Genomic DNA, 23,960 nt, shown 5'->3' with positions numbered 1-23,960 from the left:
TCCATTGCTTGTTCTCAGATATCCTTTTATGGGTATCCTTACCCTAAATGCCTGAGAGGGGGTTAAGGGAAAATTTGGGTTCCATTGTGTAGTAAATAGCAGGAAAACACTGTTAAAGAAAGTATTATAGCAAAAAACTATTTAAGCAAAGTCCAACCAAATACTCCAGTCAGCTGCAATTTTGGCTTAACTCAGTTTTTCAAGCAATTAAGACATTTAGATTAGTCTAATCAGATTTTGCCAATAATAATAAAAATAATAGAGATGGGGGCAAGAATTAGAGGACACAAGGGAAAGGGGGGAGGAAAGTGGGGGAGAGAGAGGAGCGAAAGAAGAAAAAGATGCAGAGAAAGAAAACCAGTATGTCAACAACAATGTGGAAAACCAAGAAGACACATGTGATTCAAACCTGATGCCCTTTATCTTTTCTCCTCATTCATTTTTGTCACCCTCTATTTGTTAAGGGTTAACTATGCCAGGTACTAAGGGGAATACAGAAGACGTGTATGATGCAGGTCTTTGTTATGTACATATGCCCAAGATAACCTGATGGTTTCATGTGAAGTAAATTAAAATCAGCTTCTCTAGAGAGTGGAATGTACAACATCCAAGGAAACGATATTAAGCAATGAGAGTATAAGATTCTGGTGGAAACAGAGTCTCTGGCTTTGAACCCTGGTTTCACCATTTAAACCCTGTATGATCCTGGGAAATTTACCTAAGCTCTCCAAACCTCAGTTTTGTTGCTATAAAATGGGTATAATCCTACTGAGATAGGGAAATTGAGGGACCCCATGAAAAAAAGAACCTGCTTTTTTTTTTTTTTTTTTCCTTTTCCTGCTTCTGTTCTTGCTAGGACCTGCACCCTGACCCTATACACGGTTTAGAGTACCAATAATGTCTTCCTTGTAAAGGTCAAGTTAATGATTTCTTTGGAGTCTTTCAGCACAATTGATAACATCTAAGGAGTGACCAGATGGGGACATCATGTATGTATTTCAAGACTACTCAGACACCTTGATGCCAAAACCCCCGGCTGTAGGGCATAAGTGACTTATGGAGGCCACCTGAGCATTCATCCTTGTTTTGACCAGTTCCTGGATGCTTGAGAGGACACACACAGCAGACCACTATCCTATAGAAACCCCAGACCCCCAAGCAAAGATGAGACTCTCTTTCCTTTCCTCTCTGAGACTCTCACGTGGTCTATCTCTGCTCTCTCTCCTCAATAAATTTCAGTAAACTCTGTTCCCACTTCCTCTCAGCTCACGTTTGATTTCTATCCTGCATGAAGCCAAGGATACTCTTGGTTGGTCCTGCAGAACTGCCTCTGGGACCTTGGACCTGGCCAGCCTGCATCACTAGTATGAATCTTATAGGGTCCTTCTGAGGATAAAATAGGTTAGTATGTACAAGGCCCCAGGGACAAAGTCAGATGAACTCAACAAATGTCAACAGGCATCAGGAATAGGCACAGGGATAGGAAGAAGCCTCTAAATAAGGAGACTACAGACCAGATACTCTCGTTGTGGTTTTACTGCACTAATTTGCTGCATGACCTTTATAAATGTCACTGACCCACGGCTCCCACATCTTAGAAACTCAAAGGCCATAGTCCACAGTAGTCCCTTCACTTGTGATGCCAATTACAAGTTCAGGGGTACGTAAGACCACTCTTAGAGTCAATAATTTGCTAGAAGAACTCACAGAACTCACTGAAAGCTGTTATATTCAGTTGCAGTTCATTGCAGCTGAAAGAGACAGGTTAAAATCAGACAAGGGAAGTGATGCATGGAGCTGAGTCCAGGAAAGTTCCAAGGATGGAGTTTCCAGTTGCCCTCTCCCAGTGGAATTATGGACAACATGTTCCTCTTTCTCTCAGAAACCATGTGTGACAATACGGATAGGGCATTGCCAAGCAGGGAAATTCACCAAAGCCTTGGTATCCAGAGTCTTTATTGGGGCTCCATAGTCAACTACCCACATGCTTGGTCTCAATCTCCAGCCTCTCCAGAGATCACTCTGATACCACAAGATTCAAAGACACACCAGAAGTCACACTGTTATTCTTCCTGGCGTGGTCCAAAGTCCCCAGGTAGACAAAGACACTCTTATCAGGCAAGACACTCAAAGGGTTTAGAGAGCAGCTGGTGGTGGTGGTGGGCTGGGGGGCGGGGTAGGGATGGAGGTAGGAAAAAAGCCAAGCTTCTCTTTGGGCAAGGCTGAAGTCTTTACTACATACTATCAAAAGCTGGACTTCAGCTCTAACACTCTGGACTAACAGTTTTCAGACTTTCACTAACTGGAACCTACAAAAAGAGATGAATTTTTGCATGTTGACTTGAACACCTGTGTTTTAAAAGATAAATACGTACCCTTTTACAATATGGAATGTATGCTGATATTTTATTTTATTAAATTATTGGTAACATTCCACTAAATTGATCACTAAGTGAAACATTGATCTAGAGCAGGGCCCTGTGGGCCAAATCCAGCCCACTGCCTATTCGTATAAAAATGGTTTTACGGGAACATAGCCACACCCATTTGGTTATCTACTTATTGCGTGTGGCTGCCTCCATATTGGAGTAGCTGCCACAGAGGCAGTATGGCTTGCAAAGGCTAAAATAGTTACTATCTGGCCCCTAGAGAAAAAGTTTGACAACCTCTGCTCTAGTGTACCAGTATGAATCATGACCTCAGGAAAATACATTTATAATATTGCCTTATAGCCCTTCTCATATACGACAAATGCATAACCTCATGCCCAGTTTTTAGTTTATACAAAGGCATGATGACAACACAAAGTTTAGATTACAGGTACCCAAGTAAGTTTTGTGAAGGAGAGTCTCTAGCATTGCTTTAGGAAATGTCCTTCTAAAAAGGATAAAAGAACTTATTTCCAGGCACTGGATGCACCAAGACCAATACTTGAAGCTCATGATTTGTGTGCCCTCAAACTTCTGATTGTGTTACTCGTATCAACCAAAAAGTATTTGCAAACTCCTTCCCTTCCAGATAAACTGCACTCTTCCAACTAGAACAAAGTATGAGGAATTATAAGAAACTTCTGGCATAATAAAAGAAAGCAGAAGCCTCAGAAAACATTGATCAGGATTAAAGAGAAGGAATTCTACTTTAGTAAGAGAAGTATTATGCAAAAAAAAGGGGGGGGGTCACTAGAAGTCTCTCTCAAGTCCAGATTCGAACTAAGTGTTCAGAAGAATTAAGACAAGAGCAAATTTGGGAGGTGACCTGTAAATTGAAGAGCAAACCGAATTCTCTGGACATCTCTCTCATTGCAGCCATCTAAGTGAATATTCAGAAAAGACTAGAAACAAACGCAGGCTGCCAGAGGGTGAGCTAGGAGTGGCACGTTATCATCAGTTTCTGAAATATTGGCAGGATTGGCTTATTATAGCCTTTACCCTCACCAGATTGGTTGGCCAGTGCTGGGAACAAATCCTGTGACTTCTTGGAGGTTGGCTCTATTGGAAACGAGTCTCTCTGCACAAAGTGGTCATCAAGTTGCAGGAGTCTTTTCCATTCTGTAACATAAGAGAAAAAAGGCATAATCAGAACCTTCAGTCTTTTGCTTTCTAGAAATTGATGTTTTTATAAATTGAGTTAGTAAAATTACTTTTGAGAGGCTGCTCATTTTCTCCTACATGTAATTTGGATTTGCCACAGTAGCTGTGAGGATTGGTCAAGTCTCAAATTCATTGTCATGCTTCTCCTCTCACAACAGATTTCTAACCCATCCCTTCCTAACTTTTTGAATTAATAAGTGTGTGCCCTGACCATCCCCCACGTTTTCCTTCGTCATCAGAACCTTCTGGCTTTTATCCTAACCAAGCATCTTTGCCCATGCACCCCTAGGTTACTCCTCTTGGCTTCCCGCTGCCCAAGGTTAGAGCCAAGATCCTCACCCAACATGGTGGATAGATTGTAAGCGGTCCCTAACTTTACCCTTCCTTATATCTATGCCTTCCTTGTATCTGTGCCTTTGCCCAATGACTTTGCCACTCCTGCACTCAAGAGGGGGCATCTGTTTTCCTGCTCTTTGAATCTGGGTTGGTCTTGTGTGTCTTCCTTTGCACAACTTAGTGCCGTGGAAGTGATGATGTGCCAGCTCTTTTTCTAGGCCCTAAGACACCTTTTATGCTTCTACTCTTCTTAGAACTCTGCCATGCTATAAGAACAAGCCCAGGCAAGTCTGTTAAAGGATGAAAGACATATAACCCAGTCATCAACTTTGCCCTAGTCGACTCCCAGCCAACACCCAGCTAACCAGTTGACGCATCCACCGACTGCACAGTGAATCAATGACACCAGGCACGATCAACAGAGCGAGGTCCAGATACACTGACTGGTAGACTCATAAGCAATAATAAATGTATTGTTTAAGTCATTGAATTTGGCATAATTTTTTCCCACAATAACTGAGAAAGCATTTCAAAGACTTTTTTTTTTTTTTTAACCAAAGACCATGGATCCAATTAGCTATAGGTTCCTTCTGCTCTTGTTCTATACATTTGGTAAATGCTTTCTTAGTCTGCTAAGCTGCACTCAATAGGTGAAATTTCTTCCTCTTAGTCTCATACTTTACAAATCCTTTTTCTTCATCGAAGCTATTGTGTCTCCTTCCATGAAATGTTCCACTAAAAGGTAGAAAATGTCCTGGTCTTACTTTACTAATATTCACTTATTATCCCCCTTTTCTCAAGCACTTAATCCACTTACATTTTGTACATAAATTGATTTAATTAATTGAACTTGATAAATGTCACTACCATTTGTTTCGACTGCCAATTCCTAGAATGCAAGAAAAATATTGGCTGAACTTGTCTAAGAGTGTCATGTTTACAGGTCCTTAATCCATTTGTTGAATCAAATTATAACAAATTATTTTTAAATGTCTAAATTATTCCCTGCCCCAGATTGAAAAATCCAAATGTTAATAAAAATTTATTCTACCGTATATCTACTTTTATATTAATGTATGTAAATAAGAATCAGCTGAAAATCAATTGCGTGCGATCTTTCAAAGATGAATTAAAATCAAAAAAGAAGAAAATGCAATTCTCGGTATTAGTAATTAAAGAGCACCCACATCCATATTGTGGTGTTCCTTGCTAACACATAACTTCAGTTATAAAGATGAAACTTTTAGCAACAATGGCCTTTGAACTGTTCTTAAGTAATCAGTGAACAATGTTAATATTTATCAGAGTTTTTAGATTGTTTTCCAATTATTTAATACAGATTGAAATGTTTCTCTCCTCTTCATTTTTCCTTCTTAGATTAAGACACGTACAGGTGTCAATAATATTTCAAAGCACTCAATAAGGGGAGACCAACTCCCTTTCTTTCCTTCCCTATGCTGCACCAAACAGAGCTGTGAAAGTTTGAATGAATACACTAATTCTGGGGTGCCTGTGTGGCTCAGTCATTAAGTGTCTGCCTTCAGCTCAGGGCGTGATCCCGGAGTCCTGGGATTGAGCCCCGCATCAGGCTCCTCCGCTGGGAGTCTGCTTCTTCCTCTCCCACTCCCCCTGCTTGTGTTCCCTCTCTCGCTCGCTGTCTATCTCTCTCTGTCAAATAAGTAAATAAAATCTTTAAAAAAAAAAAGAATACACTAATTCTGCAGAATAAATATATATTTTATATATTTATATTTAATCTGATTACTTCCAAAAGGAATTTGAAGGTATTTACTGATAAATACTGATCTGTGGCAAAACATGAGGACCTTTTATGTATTTAAAGAGCTCTACTCATAGCCTAGAGAAGCAGGCTCAATAATTCCCAAACCAACTCTGGGAAGTAGGTCATTCAAATTGTGTCTCAAGCTGGCTGTAAGAAGAGGCTGAGACAACATCAGCTAAAGCCTATGGCTAACTTTATTAAGGAAAACATACAAGTTTTTGCAGAGAATGAGTTCAATCACTTCTTAGGAAAGATTCATTGGTACCTATACATAATTCTCTAGGCTAACTATGATTTAATAATTTTGATAAAGTCCTTACAGAGTCTGATTTATTTCTTCTAGACACTCTACCATAATTCATGTAGCTTCTATCAGATAAGTTTTGGTACTAAACTAAGATACTATATTATTCAGCAAATGAGCAAGTGCTACTTGGTATATAATTAGAGGTTATCACTGTTACAAAAATTTAGGTCGTGATATGTTTTTTACTAAGAAAGCAAAATTCACCCCCTTGGTATAGGTTAAAATTTTTATATCAGGCTGCGATTACAGAAAACCAACCAACCAACCAGTAGAAACAACTGAAATAAGCTACTGTAAAATGCTACGTCATACACCAGGGCTAAACATTTCTGAGGCTGTCGTAGCTGACTATATGTGTGCCAAAAACCACTTCAGAAAATTATTGAGCTGATAGTTCCTTTCACTCTGCATATATATTGGCTTCTACAAGAGACACGGTACCGCATATTGTTTAGGGTACAGTCCCTGTGTTGCCAGTTAAGTAGCTATATGAATTTGTGTAAATTATTTACCTGATATATAAGGTACTCGTGAGAATTAAAAGACATAATCTATGTAAAAAGGCCTATTCCAGCGCCCAACGAATATTAAGCATTTCATATGTGTAAACTATTGCCATCGTCATCATCATCATGCCATCATCAGTGTTATCATTAAAAAGTAGAAAAACCACTTTTCTATTTATCCTAACCTATATATTATAATACATGCTGTAATTTCTACCTATATCTGATTAATTACAATTTCTGTAAATTCCATGATGTTAAGGACTTTGTCTAACTCACCACTATATTCCTTGGGCCTAAACCAGTGCCTAGTGCATAGAGCTCCAAATATTGTTAGTTTTGAATAAATAAATACATACATTTTTATATAAGCCACTGTGAATTATTTTTCATGACTGTTTATTTTACAAGGACCTTTTCCCTTCATTTTGTTTTTTCTCCTTTCAAGTGTAACTTTTATACAATAACTTTGAGGTCAATTTCTGAAATTTATAATCCACCTATTTTAATCCTTCCTGCTCATTTTCATATTCAATGAAATTATGTACTCTTTAGTATCAGGTTTAAAAAAAAAAGGTCATCATTTAAGGTGTGTGCAAACCAAAAGAAAGAGGAAGAAATGGCATCAATGTGTCTCTACATTCTCCTAGTGTCAGTGGATGGTTTTTAATGGTCTGTGGATTCATCCCTTCAGAATGAAGGTAACCCAGGTGGAAAAGGTGCTGATGATGCCCTGGTCTTCCCTGGTTAGGACAGCAGACGTACAGAGTAGGGTATCAGGGTTTATTCTTACAAGAGAGATCCCACAGCATTTTCTTTCTATGACTGTTCCACTCCTCTATTAAATCAAAGATATCTTCTGATTAGTCCCTACTCTCCTAGATTATAATACTAGAAATAGGGGCTTATTCTTCATTGTTTATCATCCTTCTAAACCTCAGAGGGGATAACAGTGGACTGTAACTATTACTGACTTAATATTTCTGTCTTACTTGGTGGGATAAGCTGAAGAGATCCAAATATACTATTAATCAGATCATGTTGACGATACAGACTTATTTCTGATTCATAGGGCATTGATACCATAATACACTTGCTCTCGAAAGCCTAAACAGTAATATAAAACTTGTTCTATTTTTTATTTTTTAATTAATTTTACTTTCTAAACTAGATAATACATTTACAGGTACCAAAATCAAAACTTTATAAAAAGAATATTCTTTGAGAAGTCTCAATCTCACCCTTTCCTACCTGGTTGTACCCAGCATTGACCCTAATAGGTAGCAATTATTATTGGTGTCCTCTATACCCTTCCAATGTTCCTCTAAACAAATAAAAGCAGATAAAAATAAGTACACGAAAAGGTGCTCAACATCACTACTCATCAAGGAAATACAAATCAAAACTATAATGAGATATCACTTCCTACCTGTTAAAGTGGCTTTTATGAAAAAGACAGGAAATAACCAGTGTTGGTGAGGATGTGAAGAAAAGGGTGGGAATGCAAACTGGGGCAGCGACTGTGGAAAAAGGTATGGAGGTTCCTCAAAAAAACTAAAAATAGAACTACCATATATCCAACAATTACTTACAATAGCCAAGATATGGAAACAACCTACGTGCCCACTGATGGATGAATGGATAAAGAATACATTGTAATTAGATGGAATATATATACAAAATGGAAAATCATTCAGCCTTAACAAAAGAAGGAAATCTTGGTCATTTGCAACAACATGGGTAGATGTTGAGGGCATTATACTAAGTGAACTAAGTCAGATAGAGAAAGACAAACACTGTATATAATCTTACCTTTTTGTGGAATCTAAAAACAACAACAACAACAACAACACCCAAACAAACCAAGCTTATAGATACAAAGGGTAGTTGTCAGAGGTGGGGGTTGCGAGGATTGAAATGGGTGAAGGTGGTCAAAAGACACATGAAATCTGGCTATAAATATATGGGAAATCAAGGAAACACAAATTTAGAAAATAATGAGATACCAGTTTGCATCCAACCTGTAAAATAAACTCTTAAAATACCAAGTACAAGGGAGCTTGTAATGTAGATTCTGCCTACAATTAGGAAAGCCAATTTTGCTAATTTAATGAGTTCATAGAACCTGAGTCTCAATACACAAAACATAGCAACTATTTAATCAGATACCAAATGATTAACACAACTATTTACTTGGAAGAAATTGAATGCACTATTTAAATTCTACTTAACAAATCCCCACTTACTAAAGGTTACTTTTATAATACACCCAAACACATAGTTACTGTATTTTTCATTTTCTTCCTAATGTAAACTAATAAGGTTTTAGCAGTTGAACACTTGAAAATCAAGAGGATTTTATTACACTTCTGCATATTTGCCAAATTACTATGATGAAACAGTAAGAAAAAAAGAACAGAATTAGATTTAGTAGAAACATCTATAAGATTGGGAATTTATTAAGGAAAAAGCAGACAGAAACGGGCTAAGTTGTGATCTGGCTGAAAGTACATGAAAAGCAAAGGCTAGGACTTGGAGGTGTACAGGAACAGATAGCTGAATGTGGCCAACAGAAACTCAGGGCACAGCCTTCTAAGCCATAACTCCAAAGAAGCTCCAGGATAAATGTGTTGACTTGGCCCCCCATGAAGAAAGCAGGTGATCTGATCTGCCTTATCAAGAATGAGAATAGATGCTTGCTTCCTCATGCAATACAAGAAAACTCCATGACTTGAGAGACATGAAATAGTCCGTTAAAGTCAAATTCACAAGCTCCAAAGTATTAAAATCCCAGGCCACCTTAAATATGAAATGACTAATAGTAGCAACACATCCCAATACAAATTGTTCTATGGCAGTTGGAAAAATTATGCCTTCACTTTTCTTAAATTTCACCTTGGAGTAGAGCATGCTTTGGGCTAAAATTATCCCTGGGCTCTCAGTAATCCCAATTGACGTCAACACTTGGAAAATGGCAGGAAACTGAAGGAAATAGTCCCCCTCTTGGTTTGCTGTAACCTGCTCTTTCAAAAGCTTGGGGCATCCTGTTCCTTCTCAGAGTGGGAAAGGAAAGTAATTTCAGAGTGAGGAGGCTGATACGCTTTAGGAAGCTGCTAGAAGTCACGGGCACCTCTCTGGCTTGATAAGTTACACTTTTGGGTCTAAACAGGAGAAAAAACCTAGTCAAGGACAAACCTGGGCTTCTGGTGTCACATTTAAAATTTCAGGGCACGTTAGTGAATAAGCCCATTTGATCTGGAAAGGTTTTGCTTGTCTTTCTTTTGGCTCAAACATTGAACTGTCATTCAAAAGACAGAGGGAAAGGGGGAGAAATGCTTCAAGAGGAGAAGAAAGGCCATTTTCTTTGAGGTCGCTGCAATAGGTGCCTTCATAAAGAATTTGAGTGGCCGTGTACCTTGCACGTTGCACCCAGGCGCTAAAGCTGTGGCAGCTACCATCCTGCCATGAAACATTAAGCCATGGACTGGATAAGGTATTTGCAACACCTATCACTGATAATAACCAAAATATATGAAGAATGCCTACAAATCAATGAGGGGGAGAATAAAACAAGCTAATTTTAGAAATGGGCAAAAGATTAACTGGTCCCTTTGGAGGAGAAGGTAAGGCAGTATGGTTGGCCTGGGCTTGCTGGAAAAGGCTGGTAGGAGTAGATCAGAGCCAAGTGTCTGCCAATGCCACAGAGCCAGAGGGTCACCATGCCCAAGACCTGCAGATCCTGTGGGAGGTGCAGATCTCCAAGGGTGGACATACTGGGGCTAACCTCCTGGGGGCTTCCCCCGGGCCCCAAACATGGTCCTTCTCCAAGATCACTGTTGCAGCAACACTTTGACCAAGATCTGTCTGGTGAGCGGTAATGTGGTGCTCAAGGGCTAATGTGGTTCCTAACTCAGATACTCCGGCTCCTGTCAATGTTAGGAATTCTACTCACTCAGTTCCCTAATAGTTAAAATTAGATCAGAAACATTCCAGAAGTCAGAACTCAGCATTGTAAACCAACTAGGATTTGAAGTAGAGAGCTGGATTGGAGAACTGATCAAAACCCTGAATCCTTTGATACACGTCCCAAACATGGGAAAGGTTATGAGGAAAATTATAAAAGTTAATGCAAAAAAAAAAAAAAAAGATTCCTTTTAAAGTTGCCAACACTCATTTTCCAGAGATAAAACTTTATTTAAGGCATCAAGCAATATACTGAAAGAGGTGAGTCATGCACAAGTAACGTCCTTATTTCCATAATTGTACATTTGATACTCTCTGCCCTCTTAACAAGGGGGTGTAGCGAGCAAAGATGAGAAGCACACAGCTTTTATACTTAACCATATCAATATAAGTGTTTAAGAAAGTCTTTAAATTTCGTTTTCCTTCTTTGAAAGGAATTTTGGTTTTATTTCAGAAAACCAAAACAAACTAGTTCTTCTACTGAGGATGAAATTTCTCTCCAGAGTTATTTATGAAATAATACAGCTGCCTTTCTCTTTAAAAGGATTCTTGTCTTCTGGAATTCCCTTCACCAGAGGATCCTCTCCAGAACGTTCTTCAATGTAGTTCTTTATTTCTTCAGAACATTTAGACACCTTAAGAAAAAAAAAAGAATGAATTAGGTCAGGAATGCCTACACTTCATTACCACCCTTTCGTGAAATTAATATAATTGAGTACAGCTAGCATTTAAAAAATGAAATAGTATAAAAATATTAGCACAAAGCATGTATAATATACATACTACATATGAATGACACAATCTACATAAAATATATTTCTCACTATGGTGAGGGTCAAAAAGCTTGACAGTCACTGTATTAAATAGATCATCCCCAGCAATTCCTATCCACTGTGCCTCATATGATTTCCTTCCTCTGCTAAAATACAATTATGATGTATCCATAATATTTTACAAACTAAAACATACCATACTTTTAATTTCTCATGCTAATGAACAGGTGCAGTAATAGATAATCCCCAAATGTTTTGGGCTGTGTCCTGCAAAATTCTCACTTATTATGGGTGTGTGCCATGTCCTGCAATTTTACAAAATGATAGAAACATTGGAGAAAGTCTGATGCTGGAGAGGTTGAGGTTGCCCAATCATACCATTTGTGTCTCTATTCAGGATTCCTTCCCATTGCTCGAGGGCAATGATCATAACAAAAGATTTATCTGAGGTTTATTAGATGTATCCGAGATTCTTGTCTTTATGTAATTAGTTGAAACTTTTTATGCAATGGAGAAAGGATTGAATAGTTTTTTTCAAAAACTCTATCCTTCAGAGACAGATTGTAAGAGTGAATTTAAAAAAGAAAAAGGAATAAAAAAGGAAAAAAAAAAAAAAGGATTAGTATCTTAGTGAAGGCCTGCATTGCTAAGAAGAAATTAGAAGTAAAAATTACAGAAGCTCCAGCAAATTCTAATAGAGACCTCTTACCCCTAGGAAACTGTTCCCATTGAATTTGTAATTTAGGTTAGTAATCTTCAAATTGTTTTAATGGTGATCACTAAAAATGTTTGCATATGTATCCCCAAATGTACATAATTATGTAATAATATGTAATTATTCACTTATAAATAGGTACAGAGGCTACTGTGTTATGCTTAATGCATAATTATAAAACATAAACTGGAAACTGTCAAAAGATGAGATTTAAATCAACCTAAAATAGAACTTTTAATATTTTACTCCCATACCCCAAACACTTTTTGCACACAATGTGAAGACCACTGTTCTAAAATTTAAAACTAGTGGGTGTAGTCATATGACTTAAAATGTGGTAAAATAAAAATATTTTCAAGTACCATTCTCTTGGGTAACAATTGCTCTTAAATGTTCCTGACATTTATAGCCATGCATTTGATGTGACTTGTCAGAAGTACAGATGCAAGTAACCATAACCTTGGGTCTGTCTCCTCAGAGATATGTGTGGATAAGAGTAGAGTTCCCCCAGATTGTATCTGTTCCTATAGAGGCTTCTTCATTAGGTTTCCAAAGAAATCTGTAATCTCCAAAAGTGAATAATTACTCCTCTGAGCATTTCCTTCCATGATCAAGAAGATATGTTTGAACAACAATTAGCTGGAGCCAGGATTCCTCCTGTGAATTCTGTGTCCTTGGCCTGAGCAGAGCACACCGCTCAGACATGAACAATTTATTGACAGAATAGTGAACTGGGCATCAGAACACATGTGTTTTAGTACATGCCCTATCATTATCTCTGAGGTCTTAAATAAGGAGGTTACTTAGCCTCCTGTGGATTCAAGTTTTTTATCCTTAAAAGTGAGAACAATGAATGATCTCTAAGAGCCATAATGGTTGGAGAGCACTAATACTTTATAAATTGAAATGTGTGATAATATATGTTTGAATATTATTATTAGGATTTAGATGCCTCTCCTTGTATCCCCTAAGGCTATCTCTGAAGTTTTCTCTCCCTTTTGCATACACTTGGAGTTGGAAAACTGATCGAGCAGGGTGTGTCCTAAGGAGTGGAGGTGGGGAGCTGGCAGGGAGGAATGGTTCATGAATGATACCTTCAATTTCTACACAGTCAGCTGTATCCAGGTCCCTGCCCAATTTCTAATTTGAAGCTTAAAATACCTAGAAGACACTTGTCTCTCTTTTCTCCTCTAAGTTCTGCACACTCTGGTATTAGGATATTCCAACTTTGTACAATGCTACACTTCAGTATATGCAACTCTGTTTAATATGTAACCTCTCAGATGCATTGCATGAAAAAATCTAAGTGGCCAACACAGACTGCACTTTGCCATCCACGAATGGGTCCCTTAAGGTTTCAAGAAACTACCCTATTCTTCGGGTCCCGTAACTTTATTTATTCCTTTAAACAGAGCAGTATTTTTGAAGCCATGAAAACTTCCAACATGGATAGAAACAACTTTACACTCCAAAATCTAGGAAGAATAGGGATTTGGAATTGAAAGATCAAATTTCAGAAAAGAAATGTGTGAAGAGTAAACTCAAAAACACCTGCGTCTTCCAAATATCACTCAAAATGTTCATTCTGAGTACAGGACTCTGTCATGAATACATTTGCCATATCTAGAGCAGGAAATTAAGGGAGCTTACTTACTATACCTGCTTAATTTCTATTGTCCTTTTTAAAAAAATTTTTTTTTCTAGTATTAAACCATAGGGAAATGAAATCAGTTTACATTTTTCTTGCTGTGGAGAAAGGAGTAGATAATTTCCTTTTAAAAATATCTGTCCAAAAAACTATTCCCAGACTATAGGTTGCCTGATTGAGGAAAAAAGGAAGAAAAGGGCATACTCAAGTTACCAGTAAGAAGTCAGAAGTACAAAATCTCCAACATGTTTCATTCGAGACTTCTGAACACTGAAGATACATTCTCACTGAATTTGTAATCCATTTCAGTGGTCTCTTAAAATTTTTAATCATGATCACTAAAAAGAATTTTCATCTGCACCTCAGTATATGTAAAATTATTTATAAATAAATGCAGACACTACTGTATTATCTCACTGTGCATACTTATAAAACAAAGTGGAAGTATAAAGGGATGAGAGTTACAAATAAATAAAAACAGAAATTGCAATGTTTTGTTCCTAAGCCCCGGTAAGCTGTTCATTGCATACCGCTGGAGACGCCTGGTGAAATTCAAAATTATGTAATTCAAATTACCTAAATTGTGATGAATTAAATAGTGATAAAACACACTAAAATAGCATTCTTTCCCATAATGAAAAAGATGAAGGAACGAAGTAGACATCTGCCTTTTCCCTACAATTTGAGTTTTTAAAACTAAGTAACAGCAGGCAGAATTTTTTGTCCATTTCCCCAATCCTAGGTTCAGATGTTCTGACATTTGGCTTTAAATTACTCAGTGGATCCTTGCTCTCGTTTACCCCTTTGATTTCCCCACATCCACTGGCAGTTCCTAGGTACCACCAAGGCCTACTTCAAGAGAAGCTGGGGGGGGGGGGTACCAAAAACCAGAAAAGCGGTACTGTTTTACTGTAACGAACCAGGAAAAACGGACCTTGGTTCATTTCAGAGAAGGAAATATTCTGGGACAATTTACCTGTTGCCTCTGCAACTTCACTTCTTTGCGAAGTTGCTCAACTTCCATCTTCAGCTTTTCCTTTTCTGGCAAATCTTCGATGTGAAGAGCCGGCATTTTCGCCCCCGAACCGGGCCCGGGCACAGCTCTGGAAGTGGAGAGGCTGGAAGCGCAGCACACCAGGGCGCGTCCCGAAATAACAGCAGTGCCCGCGCACCCCGCCCGCCGGCCAGCGCGGACGACACCGCCTCCCGCGTGCTACCCAGAGCCCCAAGAGCTCAGCTGCCTCCGGGGCGTCCCGTCACGCCTGCCCTGCGTCCTAGGATCTTTCTTGGGCCCCCACGACCGCGGGAGGCCTGCCCCAGCGAGCCCGGGAGGGTTGAGTGGAGAGGGAGCCTGAGAAGCTGGGCGCTGCCGGAGCTCCGGGTGGGATGCTGGCCCCCTGCCGGCTCCCGAGCCTGCCACGCCCTCGGGGGACCAGCCAGGGCTGGGGGACCAGCCAGGGCTGCGGGCCCGACAGCTGGGGTTGCGCTAGCCCACTTTCCTGGAGAAACAACCAAAGTTTTACTTTTTGTTCCTTTTTTTTTTTTTTTCCGTTCCCAAGTCACATCCGGGTTTTGTTTGTGAGCAAGAAAAGGAGGACACTACCCGGCAGGAAATAACGGCCCTTCACCTCTCCAAGTTTCAAAAATATACAGCATGTTACTTTTCCCCAGTTACATATGTATTGTGGGAAATATAAACGCTTAAAAAAAAAAAGGCCCAAGAGGAAAATGAAACTGAGCTGTAATCTCAGAGACACCCACTAGGTCTGGTGATGTATATCCATCCAGTCTGTTAAATGCCTGAAACATATTGACACATTTGGGGGTCAAGGGGGCATGGGGATGTGAATATTGTTTACAATTTGCAGGGCCATTTTCTGACATGAATAAATTTTCTGCATCCTCCACAGCAGAGTTCTTATTCTTTCTTCAGAGGAATGTTTTCTAATGATTTGGAGGATACACGAATGATACTAGGGAAGACAGAAGCAGGAATCTTTAAAGTTCTTACCAGAAAGTGTTTCTCTATTCCCCATCAGCCAAGGTTTGGGTGACTGTTGACACCAAGGGTTATGAATTCCTGGCTCCTGCAACTTCCTGGATGTAGGCAGTGGATTCACTCAGCCTCGGTTTCTCCACCATCTGGGAAGCAGTATTCGTCTTGCTGCTGTTTTGGTAAAGCCAGGAAAGGTGTGGGTTGTGACACGTTTACCTGCAATATAAAGTTTCCCTTTGACTATAACCTAAAACCTTATGTTTTGTTTGTTAATGATGCTCAATAGATTAGAAGAAAAATAAAGCCTGAACGTAAGAAACCTTCCCAAGCAGTCGGATATTTCTCTCTTTGGAGATGACCTCCTGCCTACAGAGTCAAATTCAAGTTAAGGGTGGTGGCCTGAACTGAGAATTTCAGAGTACCTGGCTTTAGACACTGCAGGCCACTCCCTATTTTATAAGCAAAGGTTTTTGTTCCTAATTTCTCTCTAGGTTGCACCTGCTTATCCTCAATGAATATATTGGAAGGAGAAGAACCGTGAGCTACTTGGTGAGTACTCTGGGTCTAGTCCCAGCTCTGCCACTGGCTAGCACTGGAAAAGACTCTTATTTTTTTCTGGTTTTTGGTTTTCTAATTTATAAAATAGGTCATGGGGAAGGGGAACGGTGAATTAGCTAAGGTATGTTTTGTTTCTAATTGCATTTATGTATCCACATCTGATAAATCACTTTCACAAAGAAAACTGTTTAGGAACTTTTTTGTATTTGAAATACCACACATTCCAGGATCTCCCAGGCTCAAAGAAGTTAAATCAGCTGCCAGAGTTTTCCCCTGTTAGTATGCGGTGAGCCACGACAAAAAACTCATTATCTGTCTCCAAAAGCAATTCATATTTTTTGATTCCCCATTGCTCAAATTTAAAAGGTTGGTTAAAAATAACTTAAATAAGTTAGTGAAAGTAGTTAACATGGCCCAAATTAAATAAGCTCAGCGCCCAAATTAAATAAGCTGGTTAAGTAACTTAATGGATGTCTGTTCTAAATCATAAAAATAGAATTATTTTGGCTTGGAAATGTCTTCTGTAGGAAATCATCTAGTTGCATGCAGTGATAAATAGTTATAAATCCATACAGGTTATTTAACTTCTTCCCCAGTACCATGAGACTTAAATTGGAGATGAAATACATATTAGTCTTTTTTTTTTAGTTTTTACTCTTATAAAATAATGCATGGTGCTAATATCATATTAAGTAAACTGATTAAAGTGAATTGGGAAATGCTGAAATCCCAGGATCACACAGCATTCTGAAAAATGTCTTTTGCTGTTTGGTTTTAAATGGTCAAATGATGGGAACACTTTTCTTTTTAGAAGAGCATGTAGCCCCCATCCGTAAGCATGGAATTTACCTCTCAGAGAGCAACCATGGTAAACAATTTCTTGTATATTCTCACAGAAATGTTCTATCAACAAAACTTTTTGGATAAACAAAGTTTAAAATCCACGAGTTACATCCAAACGTCATGTTAGCTTTTTACTTATATTTTACATATTACCTTTAATAAAAGTTGTTTTACAAAATAGTACGTGTACAAACCATTCTGCAATGAAAATAACAGGTATAATCAGAAAATAACGTTTATTACCCCACTGTCTTTTGACAAATGTTTTAAAGAAATCTGCTTAAGAAAACTAGCCATGTGGTTACTTCTACTTTTAAAGTATGAAAGAGCAAAGACAATGACATTTTTACCTTGACATGCAAAAAAAGGAAAAAAATAATTCTTTGGCTATTTTTCCGATGTATTAAGTGTGTTGTTAAAAAATCCATATAAAGGAAACTGTGTAAGAAAATATCAAGGGGAGTTATATTGGAGTTGATTTAATGCTAGGTTGAACTCAAAAAGACCAGAGTTCTGGTCTTACTTTATTTTGTGATTTTTTGCAAGACATAGATACTCTCTGCCTTTGTTTTGTTGGTGGAAATACATTAGGTTATTTCCCAAATTCTGCTCTTCTAGAATTTATAAAGTTAATGGTGACTGTTTAGGCCATTAAAATGATGGTGTTTAAGGAACATATTTAACACATGTTTGATGCACTCAGTTCACTTTTAGTTCAATTTATTATAACAATCACATGGAACATTTCATAAACTCACCCATTTCAGGTAACTATGTGCATAAGCTTCCTTTTCTAGGTGGAAATAATGTGAAGTTACAGGATGACCTATGTCTGATGCTCTGATCATCTTAACAACTATTTACAATTCATATCAAGATGATTTATTTGATCAATTTTACTTTTACAAGACTTTAATTTCCATTGTAATTGGTCATTCTCATTACTCAGTTTCCTCTTTTCCTCATGTTAATACATTCTTTTAGGAATTTAGGAAGTTTGATATTAGCCTTGTTTTGAAATCTGGCTAAAATCAAATCAATTCAAATTAAAATAATAGTGTAAGTTTTTGTTTTTCCTTGCTAAAACTTATACTCACCTATGTGTACAAAATACCCTCAAGGTGCAAGTATCTCAAATGATATATTACAGTAAGTGTATATACTTAATCCATTCTCATTACTGGTACCAGGAAGTTTGTGGGTGAGCCAAATGTTAAGGCTATGCCTAGAATATTTTTTGTTTCCCTCTAGTCTTACCTCATTCCTTTAACCTGGTAATCCATGGCCCTGAAATAACTGGGGGGGAAAAATCACTCACTGTTGTAGCTGTGTAGCCTGTGGGTTAGTCATGATCTCACATCCTTCTTTCTAGACCATCTTTCTCTCTGCTTCCTTTCTATGATTTTTATCTTATTCCAACTCCTGCAGACAGTCTGTATTTTTAAGCAACAGGAATGTTACCCTACTGTTCATTTATTCCTTAGTTGAGCTAATAAAAATTCTGAATTCTCCAAAATAAAAAGTACTGTCCTTTCCTGCTTTTAGTTGAACACTTATTAAGCCAATTAAATTGTAGAGACAATTTATGAGTTCGTATGGCAGTTTCAAAGACGAACAGAGCTTCTGGCTTGGGAAATATACAATACAGAATTGACAGTAAGACAACCACACAGACTATAATAAAAGAAAGCAAAGCAATGTTAAATGAGTTAGAAGATTTACAGAATACTCTAGGAGTAGGATTTCAAAAGGCTGAAATGAGTTAGAGTGGAGGGACATCTCAGGTGGAGAGATCAGTCTGACTAAACTGCAGAAAGTGGGGAAGTGGAGTGACATGTCAGGGATTATTTAATACTTAAGTTTGTTGACTATAGGAAGTCTTCAGGGTTTATTATAATAGAGGATATTTATCAGGTTTTTATCTATATCTGTTCTAAGTGATTTTAAATTTTCATATTAGAATCCATTCTATCCTCCCATTTTATCTGTGAAAAAAAAAAAAACTGATGTTCAAAGAGCTGAAGTAGAAAGTGGACAAGCCAGGGTTTTAACTTAGAATCATCTGCCTCCCAAAACTATTTCCAATGTTAGATAAAAGCTAGAGATTTTGGTTATGACCATACATGTTACTAAATGCCATAGCCAAGACTCTATATTTTTTTAATCAGGGGAAAAAAGATAAATGGCACACTTAATAAACACTAAGTTGCACATAGAAATACCTTTGAGACAGCTCAAGTAAAATGTATAGTATGCTAGATGGTGATGGGAGCTGTGGAAAACAAGAGTGGAACAGGGAGATAGGAAGGTGTGTGGGGGGAGTTTGGGAGGAGTTTTGTAATTTTAAACAGGGAAAAGAGTGTCTCCTGAGGAAAAAGATAAACTCCAATAGTTTATCCTGGAATCTCTTAATACCCAGAGCCTATTTGATATGTGGTAGAGTGTGGTGTTAACCATTCAGCCTGAGATCCACAGTCTGGATCTGAGAAACTTGCCAACTCACTTCTCTGAGCCTAGACTTCCTCCATTTCAAAACGTAGGGGTTGGACAAGGGTCAGCAGATCTTTGTTGAGCATCTACTACGGCCAGAGTGGAAAAGGACTGTGCTAGGAGCCAAACTTGGGACCACCGTGAGATTCCCTTCCAGACCAAATAATAGATACTTCTTGTTTTTAAAAAGGATGAAAATCAATGAGCATTTCCTTGTATTCTGATCACTGACATATCCAGAAATAGCACTGTAAATGTGAGATAGCAATAAGGAAACACTAACAACAAAAGTCATTTCCGCATTGTGATAATCAGCACTCATCATTTGTTACAGAAGTAGAGGCAAATTATCTCTTAGACATTAGCACAAAGGTACTGAAATTTGGCTTATGTCAACTCAGTAAGATGCCAGGAGGAAACTGATTAGCAAGATGATGCAGAAGATAGCTATTTTTCTATCATCTTGTTCTTACACAGCTATAGGAAAAAGGACTGTACTAGTGAGAGTCTTCTTAGGGATGGGATGGAATAGCATGGATCTCAAAGGATTCTGGATATTTGTGTAGTTTCTCAGTAACAATACTAGTTAATAGTTATTGGGTCTTACTATGTGCCAGGCAGTATTCTAAGTGCCATAATCACCCTAGTGTAATATATAGCTCCCCATGAAAAAGGGGACAGGACCATTATTTTTCCTATTCTACAGTAGAAGAAACTGAGATTGAGAAAGAATAAGTAATTTATCTAAAGTCAGTTAGGCAGTAAAGTGCCAGAGCCAAAACTCTCTGGCTTCTTATAACCTTTACTCTGGTGCTGGTTAAATCCACAGTGCTCCATGACCACAGACCGCCTCTTAATCCAGCTGGTATTCCGGTAAAAAGTTACATCACTGGTAACAAGTAAAAATGTTAAGAATGTAGGAAAAGGTTATGTTAAAACCATCACTGCTGACTTCAGGTTGAGACAGCAAGGGAAACAAAACATCCACAATGAAAATCTTCAGAGCACACATTTTGTCAAGATAGGTCTTCCATGCATCAAAATAATAGAGTTCCTAACTCTATAAAGCAAGAGAAAGGTTGCAACAAATATAAGGCTAACCGTGAAACTTCCTGCTGGAATATTAGTAGTGTTGAAAGAGAAGTTAAGAAACATAAAACATTAAATATATGTTGGCAACCAGGATAATATAGACTCATTCATAAAACACAGTATTGTTTTTTGTTGTTTGTTTTGAGAAAGTGAGAGAGAGAGTGTGAATGGGAAGGGGGAGAAGGAGAGAGAGAGAATCCTAAGCAGGTTTCATGCCCAGAATGGAGCCCAACTCAGGGCTCAATCTCACCACCCTGAGATCATGACCTGAACCAAAATCAAGAGTCAGTCACTTAACTGACTGAGCCACCCAGCCACCCCATAGTAGTTATTGTTAAAGAAAGGGGTCAATCAATATTTACTGTCAATTATGTGCTAAACCCTGTGCTAAATACTTTAAGAAACCATAGATTTATGCATTATCACATCCCAATTTTTATTAAAGTTTATGTTCATAAATTAAAAGGTTACGTACATGCTTAATAGTATTATTATAGATGACCAAAAATTAGTACTGTCATTAAAGCTCAAGCTATTCCAACGAATTTCTTTTTTCTTATGAAACCACACAGCCTCCTTTGAGCTCCTTGAAGGGATTTTTGTCCTCTGGGATACCCTTTACTAGTGGATCTTCCCCAGATCTTTCTTCAACATAATCCCTTACTTCTTCACAACATTTGGAGACCTTAAAGGAAAGGAGAAAGAAATGACACAGTTGGTTTTAATACAGAATACTGCAGAATCCAAGAATGTATTCTAATTTCTGTGTTCTTTTTAATGTGGTTCTGCTTTCTACCAGTGCATATGTCTTTTCTAGGAGAGAAGAAGAAATAACTGCTCTTTTTCCTGTCCTCCTGGATATCTTCAGGCAAAGGAGATCCATCTGGCCACACTCCAGCTAAGTATTCTTAGGAGACACTGCCTCCAGCTTCTCTAAAGGAGATCAGAACAGGGATCAGAAAACAGCTGGCCAGAGAGGTCAACAGTGTCACCAGAGTAAACATCGATTACATCTTTTTCCTCATTCCAGAAATGTGACCTGTAAAGGTGGAAGGGAATGAATACTTTTTAAATTCCAGGCTTATCACCACTCCTGAATTCTCAGAAGTATACACATATAATTTTATTTTAAACTCATTTACAATGATTAATCATGACAGTGCACTAGAGGGTGAGCTCCAGAGGGTCAAGGACCTTTGGCTGACTTGTTCACATGTATCCCAGGCATCTAGAACAGAGACTGCATTTGGCTGGTGCTCAGTAAACATGTATTTATTGAACTAAATCATTATTTTTGTTTATGAGCTTGCTCTTCACTCATCTGCACCATTATAGTAATGACTTCATGAAAAATCACGCATTAGTATTTTAATGGACTCAGCCAGAGCTTAAATGGTCCATGTACAACTTGACACACCTTTTAGAAAGAGTCAATGTTCTATTACATATATAAATACAAATATGTGCGTGTGTGTATACACATGCATATACACACAAGCTCAAATTATTCATTTCTTTTAACGTTCAACTTGTTTCCTTTTCACTTAATTACTAGTCACGACACTAACATGAAACTACTTCATTTCTGGCAATCCAATAGGTGGCCATTCCATAGGCTATCTAACTAATCTGCTGTGTTTTTTAAATAAAATATTTATATAATTTTTGTATGCAAATTTCCAGCAACATTTAATACAAGACTTAAGATTACTTTATAACTCTGCAAATTCATTATCTACACATTAGGAAACGTCATTTCTAACTGGGGCAAGGCATTGGTCAGGTGGCTCCTTCATATGATGATACTCGTAGTTTATATACAATTCACATTTTTTCCTTCTCAAAATTCAAAATTAAGATTTAGGTTCATTTTTTTTCCCACTCCTCCAAACACCAGCTATTTTGACCCAACCAGGTGTCAGGAATAGAGGTTTATTGCTGTCCTAATTCTAGAGTTAGTGAAGGGTTGGTTTTGACAATGTCTATTGGGGATCTGAGGCTATAAGGAGCAATAAATTACCTAAAATCCTATGTGAGTGTGTGTGTTCAAAAATTACTTCAGTGAGGCTTATTAGGTATATATAGTTTAATATAGGATTACATGGCATGGTGGAAAGCATGGACACTGGATTCAGGCCACCCCAATTTTGAATTTTGCCTCTGCCCACTTACCTGCTGTATATCATTAGTTGAGAGAGTTCATCTAAGGTTTAGTTACTTTATCTATGAAAAAGGAAGAGCAACACTGGTTGCATTAAGTGCCTAGCATACAACAAATGCTCAATCAAATGGCGGCTATTTTTGGCTATTACTACAAAGATTATCTTTCGTCTTTGCCTATTGCACTGACACACAGTCATTGCAAATCTGTCAGCTTTAAAAACTGGATGCAAAAAGTTGTGTCTTCTGACATTACTAGTGCCTTGATAGCAAAATGGGTTGAAGCATATTATGAACCAGCCTGGTTCACAGATATCAATAATAATTTAAAAAGTAATAAAAATATTAGAAAGCACTTGCTACGTCCTGGGTATGGGTCTCAGAGCTTTGGATATATTAACCCAATTACGCCTCCCAATTGCCCTCTGAATTAGATGCTGTTACTATTCCAATTTAACAGAAGATATCTCAGGTGAGTGTTTCACAGGGAGAAAGTTGTGGAGCCCAAATCTGAACCAGGGATAGGGTCCAGTGTCTATACACTGGACCTAGCTAGAAAGACGCTATGCCATCCTATGTCAGAACTATAGGTTCAGGACCTAAAATTTTTGTGAGAGAGAGAGTGTGTGTGTGTTGTGTGTGTGTGTATGTGTAGTTTTGGCGGTCCGGTATTAAATTAGTTTGACTTCCAAAAGCAAGGAGATGTTGAGTAGCAGGGAAAAGGAACCCCCAAACCTGATAGACGGTGATGTATGATGTTTACCCAAAATAAAAATTCCCCGGTGAGCTTGCCACAAATGAATAATAAACACAAATATGACCAAATTGCCTTCCAAAACAGCAATCCTGAATAAATAAATAATGAAACAGCATTTGGATGTTTCAAGAAGAAAAAATAACTCCTTTTTTTCCCCCAAAAGTTTATTTTTCCCAAATTATAAAGATAAAGATTTTAACTTTTTGTTATTTGTTCCAAGCTTTTTGTGCTGTATATATATTTAATTTTTACAGCAAAATATGTTTTGCCTGTATGGAAAGGGCAACAGGGAAGTTTGAGACAATTATAAATGTAAAAGAAGCCAAAATTCCAATTTTTATTGGGAAAAAGAGTCCTGAGCAAAGTATGAAGAAAATACAAACCCCTTTTCTGCTTTGGCTTGATAAAATGAGTTTTGGAAAAAAAATAAAATATACTCTTGT

General features: G+C 37.9%; 2 protein-coding genes and 1 long non-coding RNA gene across 3 annotated transcripts in view; all 3 read right to left on the bottom strand.

Moving 5' to 3' along the window:
- Positions 1-15,832, bottom strand: part of LOC125281118 (uncharacterized) — a 47,851-nt gene extending 32,019 nt beyond the window's left edge. The window contains exons 1-2 of the long non-coding RNA XR_007188191.2: positions 15,633-15,832; positions 3,435-3,548 (exon numbers count right to left, since the gene is read on the bottom strand). This is a non-coding gene — a long non-coding RNA (uncharacterized LOC125281118). The remainder of the gene's footprint in view (positions 1-3,434; positions 3,549-15,632) is intronic.
- LOC113260097 (guanine nucleotide-binding protein G(I)/G(S)/G(O) subunit gamma-11) lies at positions 10,696-15,120 on the bottom strand. The gene is made up of 2 exons (XM_026505824.4): positions 14,598-15,120; positions 10,696-11,120 (listed from the first exon to the last, which is right to left on the bottom strand). Exons 1-2 carry the CDS (start codon positions 14,691-14,693, stop codon positions 10,995-10,997), a joined length of 222 nt encoding a protein of 73 aa, XP_026361609.1. The 5' UTR covers positions 14,694-15,120; the 3' UTR covers positions 10,696-10,994.
- A 5,197-nt stretch (positions 15,833-21,029) lies between the features above and the next one.
- The window catches only part of GNGT1 (G protein subunit gamma transducin 1), a 118,750-nt gene continuing 115,819 nt past the window's right edge, over positions 21,030-23,960 (bottom strand). The window contains exon 5 of the mRNA XM_026505807.4: positions 21,030-21,285. Within this exon, the coding sequence (XP_026361592.3) occupies positions 21,157-21,285 (129 nt within the window). The 3' untranslated portion in view covers positions 21,030-21,156. The remainder of the gene's footprint in view (positions 21,286-23,960) is intronic.

The sequence above is a fragment of the Ursus arctos genome, unplaced genomic scaffold, assembly GCF_023065955.2.
Source record: "Ursus arctos isolate Adak ecotype North America unplaced genomic scaffold, UrsArc2.0 scaffold_3, whole genome shotgun sequence".
Lineage (NCBI taxonomy): Eukaryota > Metazoa > Chordata > Mammalia > Carnivora > Ursidae > Ursus > Ursus arctos.
Note: the sequence above shows the minus strand (reverse complement) of the source record. Positions and strands in the feature narration are given on the sequence as shown.

Excerpts from the sequence above, each read along its gene's own strand:
- LOC113260097 (XM_026505824.4), bottom strand. The coding sequence starts at position 14,693 with ATGCCGGCTCTTCACATCGAAGATTTGCCAGAAAAGGAAAAGCTGAAG. Across the intron at positions 11,121-14,597 it reads TGAAGTTGCAGAGGCAACAG|GTGTCTAAATGTTCTGAAGA; the intron begins GTAAATTGTCCC and ends TTTTTTCTTAAG.